We start from the raw sequence: 18778 nt of genomic DNA, 5'->3' as shown, positions 1-18778 counted from the left end.
GTAACTGGGGAGCCAGCATTCCACTGGGTCAAAGGCTGTTTCCTTAACTTTGCCTCTGGGCTTGGGGTTACACAGTCCTGATGACTACATGGTGATGCTGTCATTTTATTAAAGGTTTTTTTTTTTTCTTTAACCTGAGCCATGATTGTTTCAAGCTAAATTTTAGATGGTCATAAGAAATTTTGCACAAGTTCACTTTTTTTCCCATGTTTCACTTACATTCTAAATTCAGTATAGTAGCAGTTTTATGCTGTCTTCTATTTTCCATGTATCCAGTCCTTTGGTCTTACAGATTGTTTTTCTGCTGAGATACTGGTTCATTGTAAGTTGTTTTCTTTCTAATGATTTTGACTTTTAGATGATGCTCTTGAAAGTTCTAGGTCCAGGCCATAAGCGCTAAGGAGACTAAGTCTGTTTGTGCTAGTCTTCATGTCGTGTTACTTATGGACAGTTTGCAGAGGTTTCAGTGGCTTTTTTGTTTTTCAGCAAAATACAGTTCGTTAGATGCAGACCAGATAACTTACCTTAATTTAGCAGATGAAAAATATTAGTGTTTCTGTGGAGCTGGCAGTTTCTCAGGTTTAACATTGAGCATGAGCTGACTGTCTTGATAGGAATCTTTTCCAAATGACTAAAAATGTATAGATGTTTTTGATGGATGAATGGATAAGCAAAACATTGTATTTACATATGCTGGAATATTATTTAGCCTTTAAAAAGGAGATGCTGACACATGCTGCAATGTGAATGAACCTTGAGGACATTATGCTAAATTAAATAAGCCAGTTACAAAAGGACAAATACTGTATGATTCAACTGTGAGGTCCCGAGAGTCAAATTCAAAGACTGAAATGGATGGATATTTGCCAGGGGATGGGAGGGGAGAATGGGGAGTTAGTATTTAATGGGGACAGATTTTCAGCTTAATAAGATAAAAAGAGTCCTGGAGATAAAGATGGTGGTGATAGTTGCACAACAATGGAAATACACTTAATACCACCAAACTGCACACTTAACTGTACACATGGTAAAGATGGTAAATTGAATGTATATTTTACCACAATTTAAAAACTGGAAAAAATATATAGATGTTTGACATGAGGAATGTCGTATTTCAAGACTGTTGGGTCTTGTCATATTTCATTCCCACTGAGTTCTATGCTTATAGCATGAACTTTTCCCCATTTAGACTGCTATAGAATAAAACAAATTAAGTAACTTCTTTAAGACTTGCTAAGTCTATGAATAAAGGGTGGAAGCCACTTGTAAAGCTATTTAAATATATATTGTTACTAAAATCAGAACTAGAATGTCAGCAAACCACTATCTAGTAAAGTGATTTTACTCCAGAACTTTAAAAAGTTACTTCCCATGGGATAAAGGTTGAAAGCATTGAAGCCACTCCCAGATTCAAGCCCACTCCTATATATTTGCTTAGAATTTGCAGTTAAAACTTGTTCTGCAGCAAAATTACCAACTACCTACCACAGATGGAGTACTTAAAGCCCGGATGTGACATTCACAAGTGCCCAAGAGCTATACCATTCGTGTTGCTGATATATTCAAGTGGGTCACATGATACAGCTCAAGTCAGTCATGTCTACTAGACTGTCTGCTTATTCACAGGGCTGAGAAGGATCTGATGACATCATCCACTTGGATTTGACTTTCTTTTACACATGGAGTTTGTTTACAGTCTGTATGAACTTTTCAGAGCAACCAAAGTTGAATAATAGTTGTTCATAGCCAACTCCTGATGGTAATAGTCAACATTTGTGGTAAGGTGGGTGGAAAATCTAGAAGAATCTGTGAAGCAGCCTTTGTTTCCTTTGTATGTGCTGTGCTCCTGCTGTGTTGTGACTGGAGAGGGAGGATGAGTTTACGGGCTGTGCTGTGCTGTGCTGTCATGTCCCATCCTGATGGACTGGACATTAGAAAGCAGGAGGTAGGAGGACAGCTTTTATAGTTGCTGCGGCCGCAGCCACCTTCCTTTACTTCCTGGCATGGGCTGTGTCTGTGGGGCACACTCCTGCTGTCCCTTGCCTCCCAGGGGAAGTACAGCTGTGCTGTAAAAGATGAGCTGGTAGGCCTTTGAAGTCAGTGGTATTTCATTTGCCTCGTAGTGGGGAAAGTCCATTTTTCTTCTGTCTCCCTGAAAATCTCCAGCCTACCATTATTAGGTCTGGAAATTAATTGTACTTTATGTATGACGACATGTTAGAATTTGAGCGGTATTGACCTACTAACACATTAAGAAGACCTTGATTCATTTTGCACCTTGCCAGGTTTTTGGGCTTTGTGGGTTTGTCCTGGGTGTAGGTAACATGTAAATTTCCACAGAGGCTTACTAAGAAGGTCGGCTTACTGTGCTGCCAACTCTGGAACAGTGGGGCTAATGGAGAGAGAGGGAGGTGAGGTGGGGATCAAGTTGGCTAAATCTAGAACTTTCTCTAAGTTGAAGGTTGTAAAACTCACCAAGAAGCAAATTAGTCCTTATTATAAATTGATATGGATGAAAAAAGTCTTTTTATGGCTACTTAGAGGGCTAGATCAGGAAATTCAGGCTGAAAAGGAGGCCTGGGCACAGAAGTCCTGAAAAAGCATCCAGGATGTTACTGTTATGTGACTAGAAGGAAGTTTACAGTAAAGATTCAGTTAACTGGAGCTTAATTTACTGAAAAATGTCCTTGTTCTTTTAAGAGAAAATGTAAAAAGAAAGATTATTTAAGAATTTAAAGTATTCCCTGGTATGCCTTGGGAGCAGTTTAGGTCTGGGTTTCTATGTCTGTCTGCACCTCCCCTCCCCCCTCCACCTGAATTAACTAGGAATTCAGTTGAGGCGGGTAGCTCCGTCCCTGAGCGTTCCTTTCTGTGTGTGTGTGAAGCAATTACAAAGGACAGTCAGGAAAAACAAGGGTTATTTTTGTTCACTTTGTTTAAAAATTTTTTTTGAATAGGTAATCTGTGTGCTGGTTTTAAAAGCCAAACATTACAAAAAGGTGTTCAGAACTGTTAGTCTTTCTCCCACCTGTGACCCCCAGTGCCTCTCCCTAGAGGCAAGCATGGCTCCTGTGTTCTTAAACATTCTTGGGAGAGTTGCTGTGCCTGCATTAGTGTGTATGGGCGTATTCATTCCTTCAGAAAATACTGAGAGCCGAGAGCTGCTGTGTGTAGGCACCATGCAGGGGCTGAGTATGCAGCTTTCCCTCTTGCTTTCAGCACATAAAAATCTCCTTTTTTGCACCAAAAGCAGCACTATACGTTAAAGATTGTTTAACATTGGTATTTATTGAGCTGCCTTACCCTTTTAAGTACATGATGTTATGTTTTAATTTAAATAACATTGTGATCTTTTCAAAACTGTAAATACTAGGATTTCTGCTTTCTTATGTTAATCACTACAGTAAAAGATTCCATTTACTGAGGGCCTACTGTTGCCACACACTATGTTGATCATGCTCATCTTCCAGGGACCTAGGCTAGGGTTAGAGGTGTTCTCAACCTCAGGCGCCCAGAGAGGTTGAACAGCTTGCCGGAATTTCAGGTGTTAAGATATCCTCCATTGTGGGAGAAGGTTCTGGACAAGGTTGTTGCTTTGATCCATTGTGATCTTTTTCCAGCACCGTTTTTTCTTTCCTACCAGTGATCTTGGTTTTATTTGTATACTAAATTGCCAACTGATTCTTGAGAAGAGTTCATTATAGTGTATGCTGATGATTGTGTGTTAGATGCCATAAGGTTTCATGTGTAATAGCTCTCTTCATTAAAAATTACATTTATAAGTAGTAAAGAATAAAAAAGCTTTATCTAAGGTAAACATTTTGCCCAATTAATCTCGGGTTCCACCCAAAGGTAGCTATCATTTTGAATTGGTGTTGAAATTCTGTTTGTCTCATTCTGAAATCAGAACTTGGAAATCTTTTATAACCTGTGTATTTGGTATGAGCTATGAAGCACTAGAGCATTTTTAGTGTTAGGTGTATTTGTAATAGAATAGCTCACTTATTGGAGGATTAATAATCCTCTGTGTTTGGGGACATTTGGTTCATATTTGACCACCTGGAACCTGTTATCATCTAGGCTCCTACTTCAAGAAGACCTTTCTTTGACACGAAGGCATGGTATTTCTTGTAAGGCACTTTGAGAGGAAGTAGCATCAATGCTTGGTCGTAGTTTTATAGAGTGATTTTGTTTTGAAATGACTTATATGGCATTTGGCAAGGTTCTTTTTACATTTATTGTTAATGAGTGTGTTGCCTACTGTGACATAGTATCTCTGATCCATTTCTGGTTCAACTAAATTTTTCAATTATCTGCTATTTTGCATTTTACAATTTTCTTTTCTCTTAGTGATTAGTGCAGTTAATTGGCTTTATTTGGTGGGGGTAATGAATTGACATTTATCAATTTTGGGGGAAATTACTTAGCATAAATCACTAAGGCATATCTTCAAGAAATTTAGTTAAATATAGTTGCTCTCAGCATGTTTTCTAGTTTATTTTAATTAACTATTTTTGCTATTGATGTGCTTACGAATATTTCCTTTGCAACAGTTTTTTAACCTTAAAACATTTCATTTAAAATATTTATTAACCTTAAGTATGTTGTAGACTTAAACTGGTTGCCTTGAGGATTTTAAAAAATTCAGCTATTTTCACTAGCAATGTAATATTTTGAAAAATTATATTGACATCAGGTTTTCATTGTTCAAAAAAACAAGTCAGTCGAGATATGAGGCACTTCTGACACCATTGATGGGCAAAGAGCTAACTGGTGTGGGTCTGTTGTGGGATACTTTGGCAATAGGCATCAAGAAATTTTAATGTTAGTGTCCTTTGACCTAGAAAACCCTGGATTAGCTCTACCAGACAGATCTCATCAGTTGTGCATAAAGATTGACATACAGATATCCATAGTATAGAGTCATGTATAGAAGTAAAATAAAATGGTAAAACAAATAAATAGTAAGTAAATTAATAGTAAAACAAAAAATAAAGTAAAACAGTATCTTTAGCAGTAGGCAGTTGTTTAAACCATGCTATATCTTTAAGATGAAATTCCATCCATGATTAAAAATGTTCCTAATGCCAAATTGATGGAAAATGCTCATAATATAAGTAGAAAAGGAACATTGTAGAGCAATATATTCAGTGTGACCCCAATTTCAATAAAAAGAAAAAAGTAGGAAAAAGGAGCACAGAAAAATGACAAAAAATATATACCAAAAGGTTCAAAGTGGTATTATGTTTGAATGATAGAATTTGGGAATCTAGTTATCTTTTATATTTTTTAGGTCTTTCAGATCTGTGTGACCTCAGTTTTTTGGAACATAGATTCGAAAATCCGAAAATCAAACAATTTAATGCACGTTATAAGCAGCCCACTTTAGTTGCTTCAGTAAAACTGATAAAACTTAAGTTGAGTTTTTAAAAACATACCCAGGTCACCTAAAGTTCTTCATTTCTCGTGATTGTAGGTAGACCTTGAATAGGATGAACTGCACAGTGCTGCTAAGGGCAGCTGTGTGGCTCAGTTTCACAAATTTCTTTTCTGCTAAATGTGTATAACAGCTGTGATTTTTTAGTTTGGGGTTTTTTTCTTTGTTTTGTTTTGCTTTTTTTCCCCCAAATATCCACATTTCTGTTTGCGGTCATTTCATCAGTCAAGACTTTCTTAATTGTAAGTTAAAGTTAATCTATATAAAAGCAGCTCTGTTCAGCTCATCTCTTTGCTTTAGAGGCTTGTGGGCTGCAGATCAGCGATGCATACTTAGCCAGGTCAGGAGGGTGCTGATTTGAATTTTCAGTTTCCTACCTGCCATGGGTTGCTCACACATACTGAACGACATGAATTGAATGTGTTACTTTCATTTTATTTGATATTTTGCTTATGTGAGTATCTTGTGCCTCCTAAATTTACTTATGGCATGTATGTTTACTGTAAAGCTGTTCTGCCAGATGATTAAAAAACGTTTGTAGTTTGAAACTCATTTGAAATCCTTGAGAGTTCCTGGGGTTTTACTTAGGAGGATAATTGGGCTGTTGTATTTTTTGCTACCATTTCTGTGGCATATCTTCTTGTTCCTAGTCATATCATTTGGCTCATTGGTAACTGGTATTTTTTTTTGGTGGTTTCTCATAGTTTGTATCACTCATGATGATGACCTTGTTTCATTTATTTTGTCACTAAAAAATAATCTACAGTTTACTGCCTCCCACTAGAGCCTTTTGAACAAAAGAGGCTATAGATAATGCAGGAGATGAAAGATTTCCAGGTTGTGGGACTGTTTCTGGCCCAGCTGGCCTGCCTGCCTTCTTTGGGAGCGCGGGATTAAACTCTGAATAGAGTTACACAGCGTAGAACAGTAGTTCATCTGTTTGCTCTCGCCGTTGACTGAGCCTTGAGGAGTGTGTGACAGGAAGGAAAACCAGGGTTTTTAACTGGTGTAATGCCTGTCCTGTTGCTTGGTAGCCAGAAGCCTCGGTTGGCTGTGCCTGGATGTGGCAGGGCAGCTCTCATAAGCTGTCGCATGTGAGGCACTGCCCTGAATTGAGAAGAAAAATGAAGGCTCCTTGGGTCCTTCTGTCAACACACCTTCCTTCCATCCTATTTGAGAAAAACCAGAGCTTCAGGTTCCCTTGTCTTTTAGTCTTCCTCAACTGGGGTGGACAACTAATCTGTGGGGAAAATAGGGCCTTGCTCTTGAGGAAGTTCCTAATACTCGCGATTGATTTTCTTTTAAACAAGCTGTTGAAAAAGATTCGTAAGTATGACTTATTTATATCTGGGAAACACTGTTTCCATAGAAGTATAGATCACGATTTTTAATTGTTTAAGAAAAAAATCATTTTTCTTTTTTGAAAAACAGCTTTGTTAGGTTTTAGTTCACATACCATACAATTCACCCATTTAAACTATACGATTCAGTTTCATAGGTATATGCAGCCACCACCACGATCAGTTTTAGAGCATTTTCATCACCTCAGAAGGAAACCTTATCCTTTTTAACGACCTCCCATCTTAGCTCTAGGTACCCACTAATCTAATTTCTATCTATAGATTTCCTTGTTCTGGACATTTCACATGAATAGAATCATGCGATATGTGTTCTTTCATGACTGGCTTCTTCCACTTAGCACAGTGTTTTTAAGGTTCTTCCATGTCATAGTTTGTGTAAGTATTTCATTCCTTCATTTTTTTCAAAATTGCAGTAAAATATACACAGAAAGCTTACTGTTTTAACCATTAAGGGTACAGTCCAGCGGCACTAACTGCTTACGTTATTGTGCAGCCATCCCCACCATCCATCCCAAGAATGTTTTCATCTTCCCAGTTGGAAACTGCCCATTAAAGACTAATTTCCCAGTTCCTGCTGGTAATCTCTATTGAAATTCATCAGCTAATCCAAATCTGTTTTTAGCTATTTTGTGTTTCCTGGAATGTCATATATGTCCTTTTGATGCACAGCTATGCCAACATCTTGATTTTTAGCACCATAAGACCTATTTTCAGGTGTCTGAACTCCAGAACTATAAGATACCAAGTGTGTGTTGTTTTATGACACCAACTTTGTGGTCATATTACAGCAGCCCTATGTTGTATGCAGGTCTGTACATACAGTCCTCATGTAAGGCTCTGGTGATTGATCACGGTGCTCCCAGCACCTCCTGCGTATTTAGCATTCTGCCTAGTGCTCTCCTGCTTCATCTCTGTGTCTCACGGTGTCAGAGCCACAAGCAAGGGCCCTGGGGCCATCTGTCTTCATTCAGATGCCAGCTCAGCCACTTCTTGCTGTGTGCTTCAGTTCCTCCTGTGTAAAGTTTGGAGGTAGTGCCAACATGCACCCTGTAGGATCGTTGGGAGGGTGAAATGAGCTAATCCTTGTTAAATACTTAGGAGTTGAATACTAAGGAGCTCTTACCATGATTACTACTCTTTTACAGAGGAGTGAATTTGAGGGTCAGAGAGGTTTAGTGGTGTGCCCAAGGTTGCACAGCTAGTACAGGCAGCAGTGGGATGCCTGGCTTCCCGTCTCTGAAACCTACGGTCTGTCTCTTAGCATGATGCCTTCCCCCAGGAAGACGGACTATCCCTTAGGGAGCTTGCAATCTAATTAGGAAGCCACAAGTAACGCACAAATCTGTTAGAGAACAATGTAAGGCTATCAGTTACCAAACAACAAGAAGAATTTGTAGAACAGAGGCTTTGGGACAAGAGTGCTGCTGGTTACTGTCATTTTCAGAAAATCCTCATTGAGCACCCACCATTTGGGGCCAGTGGGCCTTCAAAATTGAAGGTGCTAGCAGGGCAGATGATGAAAGCTTCTCAAGGAGGTGGACTTGAACTTGGCCTTAAACAGTAGGTAGTTTTTAGATAGCAGAAGAGTGAGGAGGGATTTCCACATGGGAAGAAAACAAGTAAGTGGGTGTGATGATAAGCTGTATTAGTTAGTACATGGTTACCTGCTGATAACAGAAGACCCAGAGAGGCTTAAACAGCACAGAAATTTATTTCCCTTTTGTGTTAGAGGTCTAGAAGTAGTCCAGTCAGGCAGGTGCAGCAGCTCCATGGGCTTGTGGTGCTGCAGGCTCCTTTCCGCTAACGGCTCTGTGATTACTAGAACGTGGCCCTTATTCTCATGATCTAGGAAGCTGCTAAAGCTCTGGCCATGTGTGCCAGTCAGAACCCTGGTAAGCAAATGGAATCAACACTAGGTATTTCACCATAGAAGCATTTATATAGGGAACCACATAAACATGTGTTGGAGAACTGAAGAAGCCAAACAGGAACACGGACATGATTTAAGTAAGACCTGCAGGAGCAGCCCCACCCTCTGGCTAGGGGACCGAGGGAAGAGGTTGGGATTATTAGAACCTGGAAACTCAGGACAGGGGTCCCCAGGCGTGTCTGAACTTGAGGAGCATCCCCGTGGAACCTGAACCGGCACTCCTGAGAGGGCACCATGAGGCTGGTTCAGGGGTTACTGAAAGAAATGGCGACCGAACAGCTGCCTCTGCCGGGCTGGCGCCTTGCTGCCGCAGCCCAGGACAGGAGCAGCAAGCAGACCATCCCTGGCCTTGCCTCCAGGGCCCCCGATGTAGAACCTAATCCTGAGCCCATGATAAAGGAGTCCTTGACCAGTGTTAACAATGCAAAACTGAAGTGTGGGTTTGGAGCTCAGGACCAGGAGCTTAGTAATTGCTACACCGTCTCCTTCTTGCGGACAGCAGGTTGAGGACTGGAGAAAGGGGCATCGCACATGGGTGCATGTCTCCAGTTGATTTCCTAAAAGTCACATGAACACTTCCTTTTACATTTTATTTATTTATTTACATTTTATTTTATTTATAGCACTTGGTTCCAGGGGCACATCTAGCTGTAAATACGACAGCTAGTAAACTTAGTTTTGATACTAGGCATTTTGCTGCCTGAATAAAGTCTGGGTTCTCTTACTGAGGAAGAGGAGGGCTGCAATAGCAGCCAAACTTTCAGAATTGTTATGCTAATGTTAATGTAGCACCTTTAACAAGCTTCCAGGTAAGTTATCTTTCCTCCCCCGCACAAATTAAATGGTTTCTCTTGATCTGTGTTTCTTGGCAGTACTTGTCAATGTATACATAATCCCTGTATAATTGTACACACGATGTAAATTAGCTCTGAATTTTAGCCTCCCTTTTAGGAGCATAGCTTAACTAGATGGGACTGTTTGTGGATGGGGGAAGAGGCTGGTGGTTCCTGTGACTGGGAGATGTCACTCTCGAAAGCTGTGGTCCCAGTAGCTGATAACTTTTTCTCCCGAAGTTTCATATATGCTGCCATATGATATTGAGGCACCTGATGGTGGATATAAAGTCATGATTTGCCGAGCACATGGCTTCAGACACTGTCCTGTTATTTTGAATTCTGTCTTTCTTCATTGGCATGGAAGTTTTTGAGGGCAGAGCAGAGCATAATTCAGTTTTGTGTTACCTAACTTCCAGTGTAGGGCTTTGCTTATGTCATAGTTCGTTAAGATTTATTGACTAGATAAGAATGAGTTAAGGACTCTCAACTCTACTATAGATGTGGGGCCTCCTTGTCATCCCAGGTATACAGTGCTTTGCATTCCTTTATCTCCACTCCCCTGCACTAAGTGGCCCTCCTCTGTACCTAATCATTGTCAACCCAGGAAGGTGATTTGTCCACAAAGGCTGTTACTTTCCTGTAACTTGTTTCTTGTCTTTGGTAGAGTGGGAGGTCGAGGATACTGAAGTATTCCATTGCCTCTGAAAGCTCCAGTGACCAGTTAATGTTGCAAGTGTTTTGAAAAGCTGTTAGTCAAAATCAGTTGAGAAATTTCTACTAACATAGGCATGGAAGAGGTGGATCTTGGAGGTGTACTTCAAACAGGAAGTCCTGAAGCAGGCAGTTTAGGTATTTCCCCAAGATTTTCACTGGCATTTATGGGAATGTAACGGAAATTTGGGGTCATAGAAGAACATTGGCCAGAAGGAGTTTCTCTAGGATTTCCCCCATTCCTAGTGTGAAGAGGGTTCACCTTGGTCTTCATCATTCACCAGAGGCCAATGTAAAGTGCAGGAGCACATGTGCAATTAAAAACACTCACCCCAGTGCTAATATGGAGGGACCAATTGGGTTTAATGTGACTCATGGAATTGATTGGAAAGCTGTGGAGTTCTTCATTTTTGTTGCAGGTATCCTGAGGTGTAATAAATGAAGACTCAGAGGAGGAGAATTCTTGTGGGATCCTGACTTCTCATCCGTAGTTATTTAAGAAGAGTGGCTTAAAAAAAAATAGAAAAGAGTGGCTTAGCTTACCTTTAAAATGCAGGTACTTACTGTCCTTTTATTTCTGACAGAGGCGGCCTCAGTAACATGCTGTTCCAGTGCTCCTTACCCGACACCATGGCCACTGTTGGCGATGAGCCTCGGAAAGTGCTCCTGCGGCTGTACGGGGCAATTTTAAAGATGGTGAGTTCATAGGCTGCTTGGGGATGGGAGGGACCTCTTAACGTTTTTAATCCTCTTTCCTAAATTATCTGGGAAGAGATTCTAAGTACTTTAGTGGTGTTATTAAAGCTATTTAAAAATATGTTGCTTATATTTTAATTGGGCTGCGCAACTTGGTTTTTGTTTATATTCAAAGTGAATTCCTACTTTGACTTACTGTTTATTAGTAAACTAGTACAAATATTCCCAGCTTTTTATCAAGACAAAGTATGATGTTGGTTAAATCTTCCGTAGTGCTTGTTGTTGCTTGTATTTTCCACACATTCAAGTGTACAGCTCAGACTTAGGTTTTAAATTCTAATGTAGAGAAGGTAATGTTTTCATAGCACATTCAGAAAGGTTTTCAGGGTAGTCCCACTAGACAGTTGATTTCAATGAGGCTGAATTAATTACCTCCCTTTGGGATTGCTTGTAAACTTTAAGTTTGTTAGATGCATAATCTTTCTAAATTTTTATATTACTTAAATAATTGAAACTAATTTTTAATTAAAGTGCCTTATTTGCTGAATTGTCTTAACTATTAGGATATCCCGAATGTCTGGGTTTTTTTTTTTAAGCTATTTATACCATGAACTTACCATTTGACTAACCACATATACACAAACATAAAAATGTTTGGTTAATATATTTCTATGGTAGCATTTTGATATCCTTTGGAAGGGCCCTTTTTTTTTTTTTTTTTTTTAATTTTGGTATCATTAATCTACAATTACAGAAAGAATATTATGTTTACTAGGTTCTGGAAGGGCCCATTTTTATCTTAATGAAATGAAGAATAATTTCCTGACTTAATTTTTTCTTAATTTTAAAAAAAACTAGTCTCAGCTCTATAAAATGCAAGTCTATGATAATTCAATTATATATTTAGAAATATTTAAGTTAAAATTGGCACTCTAGATGTTAATTCATGTAAAAAACTGTCACGATGTGACTGAACCTTTCCATTGGATTATTTGTCCTTGACCCTTCCAAGCTGTGAAAGTGGTTAGGATCTGAAAGTGTTAGGAACCAGTTAGCATGTTTGAGGTCTCTGCCCTTTGCTGAGGCAGTGATCCAAGGCTGCTTTGTAATTAGGTACATGTAGCTGACTCTAGTTGACCTTGACCCCTTGCTGATAATTTATGAGCAGAAAAGATCTTATGTTTACCATACAGTTTTTTTTTAATTAAGTTGAAATTTCAAAGCACAGTTTTGAAATATCCAGTCAATGTCCTTTGACACAATGAAATCAGTCTTTAGCCATTTTTTATTTTGAGGACTTTTCTATTTTATAATTAAGTCCCATTTCTGCTTATTTGTTTTATGTGCTTTCATTTAAGCAATACTTTTAAAGTACTTTAATAACCCACTGCTGGAATTGCATGTGATATAAGACTGTTGTTTAATTCTTATTTATGAGTCTCTTGTTTCTCTTTGTAACTTAAATAGGAATGTTTTATATGTGAACTATTTGCTCCCCCAGGTGCTAGACAAGCTAGGTGTCAAGCCTGTTCTCTGTCTAGAGCAGCAACTCGATGATGGAGGTGAGGGAAGTGCTCGGGTTGTGCTGGTCCAGGACACCTGTCACCAGTCACATGTGGCTATCGAATGCTTGAAGTGTGGCAAGTGTGACAGAGGAATGGAATTTTAAATTTTATTTAATGAGTTTAAATAGAAATAGTCACATGTAGCTGGTGACCACAGCACAGCTCTAAAATGTGCTGCCTTATTTGGGTAGGTAATTAGAAGCCAGCTATAACCCAGCCTGAGAATTAGCAGTTAATCTTTTCCCCTAAAAAAGATCCACTATCAGTAGTTAATACTGTCCTTTTTGAAATGTTAGCAGTACAATCTGTATTTTCAATGTAATTACTCAACTGAGTCCTTAGTTCAGGATGCTTTATTTGTTGAAGTTCGAGCTTAGTAGAACTGTGAAACCTACTGCCTCAAATTTAAATATTTTTGGTTCCCAAGTTCGTCAGGGTTTGCAAGAGCACTTGTTACCAGTTAGGACTTCAGACATTTCAAATACTTTGACCACCTGAAAAGGAAAACCAAATCCCAGGGACTCTGAGAGCAGCCATGAGAAGAGAGAAGGCAAGTGGAGGCAGAGACTCAGGAGCCGTAAGATGCTGGCCAGGCAGCAGCTGCCACTGGCTTTAAAATTGAGCTTTCATAACACTGTGGCAGGGATTGTACCATAGATTTAAATTCCTTTTCACATATTTTCAGTTCAGATTTAAAATATTTATTTTGTTGCTGGGGTGTGGGGTCAGTCATATTGCTGATCAACTCTTTGGACTGCATCTGGCCGATCATGAGGATGAATGTTCATAGTCTACAGTGAGGCTGCTGCTCTCATCACAACAAAAAAATTGCTGTCAGTTTTACAAATTTCACAAATAACACTTGTCAGGATTTGCATTAATTAAGAGATGTGGCTGAGCAAATATGGAGCCCAAATAATCACATTTCTTTCATAAATGTATGGATTAAAAACAAATACAGTACAACTCAAATGTTAAGCTTTCCTTTTTTTTTTTCACTCTCCTTAGAGGAAAGCGCACACACAACACATTCCTATACATGTATGTGCATTTGTGCATATATAGCTGGTATCCCCTGAATCAATTGTATTAATGCAGTTGTAGCCTTTTAGGGTGGGTTAGAATAAACTCCTCCTTTGAAAAATGTGAATTGACTACTACACGGAATGATAGACCTGTGTATTTCCTCAGGTTATTTTGTTGTTTTGCTTAATTACATGATAGACTGGTTTAGTTAAGTATGTCCCTTCTTTCCCTTCTTCCTTATTTAAAGCTTAAAAAAATTTTTTAACCTCTGTGAGAATCAAATATCAAGTAGAAATATTGCTTTGATTTACATTTATAATGATTTGCAAGTGACGTGGTCTAAAATAAGTAGACGGTTCTCAACCTTCTTATTTTTCTTCATCTTGGTGTTGAGAGTCATCTAACTTTATTTCCATAGTGGCAATGATACAACTGCTCTTTGGTGCAGTTCACTAGGAGTTTAGTAGAAAGCCAAGGTAAAAACCTCCTGGTTGGGTTTAAAGCCCACAATTTCTGTCCCCCAGGCATCTGTCTCTTCCAGCCCCTCTATCTGTATACGATGAGACATAAGGATACTTCCTAACTGTATCCTAGGGAGTTTGTTTTGATTTGTGTTAATTTTACGGGGCTTATGAACAGTGTAGTATTGGACAAGGAGAAAAGTGGGTCTTTTTGAGAATATGAACAAGATAAGACACAGCTTTGAAAAACTGCTATACAGTATTATTTTAGGAAATTATTTAATAAAAATATGGGTCTGATCTTGAAACAGTACATGCCAATACAGTTTATCTATGTCACATAGACTGGCTTTAATTCTAATGAGAAGGAAGTTATTTTACTAGCTGTATAGATGATAAAAACCAAATTCAACTGTAAAATCACCCCTAACTAAAGTAGTAAAATAGAAGTTTTGAGAAGAAATGCTAGGTTAGTCTTTGCCGTTGTGGAAAGAGGTAATAATTGCTAAAAGAGAGCTTGAAATTATAAAATTAGCTATAAATGTAACTTGATTTTTTTCCTTTCTGATACTGGGAAGGAACATGAGCTCTGCAACGTCCGAAAAGTAGCAGCCTTTTCAGAGAAGCAAGTTTGGCTGATTACAAATAACCAGTTTGCTTATTTATCATGAATTGTGGAAGACACAAATGTCAGTACGTATTGTTCATTCAATGTAACCTGTGCCAGTTGGCGGAAGTCTCAGAGGACTGCTTTGTCCCTGTGTCAGAACAGTGACTCTGTGTTGAGCCAGTTCCTTCTGTGCATGAATGGAGAGATTTGGCCTCGCCGTTTTGAACGGTCTCACAGGCATGAATGTTTATAATATACCTCAAAGATCTCTCGAGTGTTGCCGGGGAAAATGTTTTTGTTTTGTTCTTTGAGTAATAGAAGGCTAATATTAGTGCCTGTTTGAGTACTAACCATAAAAAAAATTAAAGGCATCAAGGCACAACGCAGATATGTATGTATTCAAAAGAGTAAAATTTGGGACACATTTGTTTGTGAATCCAAAAAACAAAATGTCTTCCCTGTTTTCTCTTAACCCCAGTCTAATTAAAAATTAAACTACAGTAAAATATGGAACAGCCCATAGATACTTAATATTAAATTATTGGCTACTGAGAAATTGACTACTTACAAACATTTCTCTCTGGAACTAAGGTCACACTCACTGTCCAGAGACAGTATGACTCATGCTCCTTCATGACGAAGTTGTGTTTTGTCCCAGGAGATTGTGAGAGCACATGTCTATGGTGACTAAATACTGCGAATTCTGTATTTATTTTCCCATTGTATTAGGGTCATCATGAATTTAAATCGTTTTGTGTACTGTTTTAAAAAAAAAGTCCCCTTATACTTTGAAGATGGTGTAATTATATCTGTTACTAAGGTAGTCAGAGCTTCCTTCTTGGAAGTAAAACATCTTTCTAGTATTGTGTGCTCCCATTTGGTCTCACCTAGTGTTTTTTTATTTAATACTCTCCAAAGATAGTTGCCAAATTCCTCTCTACCATCCTTCCATACCTGCTTTGGTGCCTTCTTTTGATAACTAAATTCACTACAGACCACTGTGTCTGATTTTGCATATGCCAAGTGTCTCCGTCCTGCTGGTCTTCCATGTTCGGGATTTATAGCATGAAGCAGTACAGACTCTCCTGGTCCCTGGCCCGACGGTGTGACCGCAGCCCGCCCCTCCTGGGAAGGAATGTCTGTGTGTGGGGGGGCTGAAGGGCGCTGGGTAATGTACCACCTTAGCTGTATGTGCATGTGTTCTCTGCTGCAGGCTGCCCATGCGATCGTGCCTGGAGCACCCTGGTTTCCAGGTGACAGACACGATTCACGGTATAGTATGAGTCCTCTGAAGTTGGAGCATTCTCTACAGCTTTAATTTCTTTCTTTTAGTTTATGGTTTCAAGAAATGCATTTTAAAAAGAAAGTTGCAATGCTTTTGTTAAGTAGCACCAGCTACAGCTTGCGCTGTGCTTAAAGAGGCACAGTGATTAAGGTTTCAGAATATTATGTATTGAATATATCACTTTTTTTTTCCAGGGAATATCAGATCTCTTCCTTCTGTTTCCTCAGTAGAAAATGACAAACATTTAGTAACTTTAGAAACTTATGGGCTTGTATTTGAAAATGCATTTGAAGAGTTTAGCTGCCGCTTATTTCTTACCACTTTCAACATTAAGGAAACACCATATACATACTGGTTTTTGGTCAGAGTTAGAAACACACTTTCTTTCTTGTCCTTATCAATTACTATCACCTCCCACCCTTGCCTGTGCCCCACCCATACCTCATGAAAGTCGGCAATGCTGGAGAAGCAAGGGCATTCTTCCTGGAAACGTTCTTGCAAGCTAACCCCTCAGGAGTCTTGGGGCAGCGGGTTACCCTGGATCAGACATAAATTTTGAGAAAGTCCTAAAAAGATCCTTCTTACCTGGATTTCCACTTACTTGCCTTTCTGCTGGCTTATGTCTGCCTAGAGCCTTTTAGAAGTTATAGTCTCCTGTTGATGTTAAGTCATCTGATTTTACAATTTCAAAGGATCAGATTGTTCTAGAATGCTCTTGGAATAATTGAAGATATTCTAGAGACTACTATAAAATGTTAAAAGTCATTGGTTTAAATTCTTGTAATTCCTATGTGCTCATTAGATAATCACATAAGCTGTACTTTAAATCATTGCCTTGTGATTTCACATTTTAATGTGTTCTGTAAAATATTTTCAGAAGGTGCGGTGAGAAACCATAAAAGCAATAACTACAGAATTTTTTCATAGGAATCAGGGAGCAGAAGGTTAGGATCCATGATAACATTGAAAACATACTGCAAAATGTTATTTTAAGAGCCATATGACTACCGTGCATTCCACAGAGTTGGGCCTTGCACGCTTTCCCTGCCCCATCATTAACGGGTGCAACAGGTGCCAGCACAGTGAGTCTTTTCTCTCCTAGGGAGTTGAGTATGGTCAAAGAACCAGGGTGGATCTTAGGGATCTTCAAAGCCACATACTTCCCAGTATAGAAGCCCATGTCACCCCTGGACCAAATGAGTGTCACAGTTACTGAGCACTCAGAGTAGTACAGCGTATCCTGTTAGGATGAACACTGGTAAGACCTGAGGATGATGTCAGGTTAGCAGAGAGTTGGATGATTCTTCCTAGACCAAATCTTAGGTGCCCTAGAAATTGAGTCTAGATAATATTTGGATAATTCTTTCTTACTCACTCATTTATGGATCCCAAAGCATTTTAAAAATGCTGCCACTTGCTTACTCTTCTATACACAAAACAATAGCTGAGTGATCCATGTATTTGATTTTTGGTAGGGAAATGTTGGTGAGAAGAAGAGGACGCCCTCCACTTTTCTACAAAACACTGTTACTTTCATCTTTTCATTTCTGTAGCCACCATTATATTTAACATAGTGGCTACTTCCTCCTTATTATAACAGTGTCTGTAATTGACCATAATTTGATTCTTAAATAGCATTTCCCATTTATTTTACTGTTGATGACATGTCATTCTTTGTAGCTGATTTCATCACTTCCCAGCCTGTCTGTAAGCCACTCTTGCAGTGTGGTGAGGCTTTAAAGTTACTTTGAAAATAAATACTTCAGGTATTAGAAGTGACCTTTAACTAGCTGCATGCATTTTCATGCCACTTTGACTAGTTTATTTACATAGCCACAGGCACACCTACAGACTCTGGGGAAAGCCAAAGGGTGGCTTGGTTTCATCTCAGTGTGGCTTTATTAAAGTAGTTTAGTCATAAAACTAGGCCCTCATCCTTAGAAGAACCCTTTATTAAGAACTGGCCAAATGGTAAGAGTTTATTATTCTGCTCAATGGCTTAAACAAATTAAAGGATAAATATGTTATATTGTGGAATATCAGGTAACTTAAAATAGAGTGTTTTTGAATCCTAAAATTTTGTAAGACAAAATGAAATCAAGTGGTATTTCCCCAACCCCTAAAGTTATCTTACTACATAATTTTTTTCTTTTCAAAGCCTAAAATAAATATTTTGAAAACTAATAATCTGTAATATGAACATTTACTTTCTTCATAGTCATCTTTAAAGTACAAAAACTTTAAATGTGATTTTTTCAGAAAAGTAACATTTGAAACCTCATACCAGATATATTATAAAAATAACATATACTTTTAAACACTTTCTAAAGCATAGAAGTACGTAAAGTAAAAAGCGAAATTTCTTTATTCTCTCCTATTACTGCTTAGCTAATATTAGACTTTTAGGAATTTGGGTTTAAAACTGGCCAAAAATGTTTCAGCTTTTAAAGTTTATAATTTTAAAACATAAACTGTATTCCCTTTATTATTGCTACCATCTAGACTATTTTATTTCCTACATCACGGTCTGGTCAGTACATGGATTATAATGAATACTTACAGATTCTCTTGAATACCAAGCCCAAAATAGGAAGAAAAGAGCGAGGCAGATGGAAGGAAGCCAGTGGCAGTTTAATTTTAATTATTGTTGGATGTCTTTGTGTGTGTGTTCTTTATTTTTGTAACATCTTTACACCATACAGTTCATCCATTAAAAGTATATAATTCAATGGCTTTTAGAGTTGGGTGTCTTCTTAAGCATATTTGATGCATTCTGACTTCTTAGATCTTGAAATTTCAGTGTTTATTTTTAAAAACTTCTCATAAGGAGCATTTCAGATAATAGTAGACCAGAAGAATA

At 38.5% G+C, this 18778-nt stretch overlaps 1 protein-coding gene across 4 annotated transcripts in view; it reads left to right on the top strand.

Annotated features, from left to right (window-relative positions):
• The window catches only part of CHKA (choline kinase alpha), a 54472-nt gene that overhangs the window by 7022 nt on the left and 28672 nt on the right, over window positions 1–18778 (top strand). For all 4 annotated transcript variants that reach the window (XM_036927145.2, XM_036927146.2, XM_057506804.1 and 1 more), the window contains exon 2: window positions 10860–10971. In XM_036927145.2, the coding sequence (XP_036783040.2) occupies window positions 10860–10971 (112 nt within the window). The remainder of the gene's footprint in view (window positions 1–10859; window positions 10972–18778) is intronic.

The sequence above is a fragment of the Manis pentadactyla genome, chromosome 9 (genome assembly GCF_030020395.1).
Source record: "Manis pentadactyla isolate mManPen7 chromosome 9, mManPen7.hap1, whole genome shotgun sequence".
Classification (NCBI taxonomy): domain Eukaryota; kingdom Metazoa; phylum Chordata; class Mammalia; order Pholidota; family Manidae; genus Manis; species Manis pentadactyla.
The sequence above is the reverse complement of the archived record's forward strand: the minus strand, read 5'-3'. Positions and strand labels throughout refer to the sequence as shown.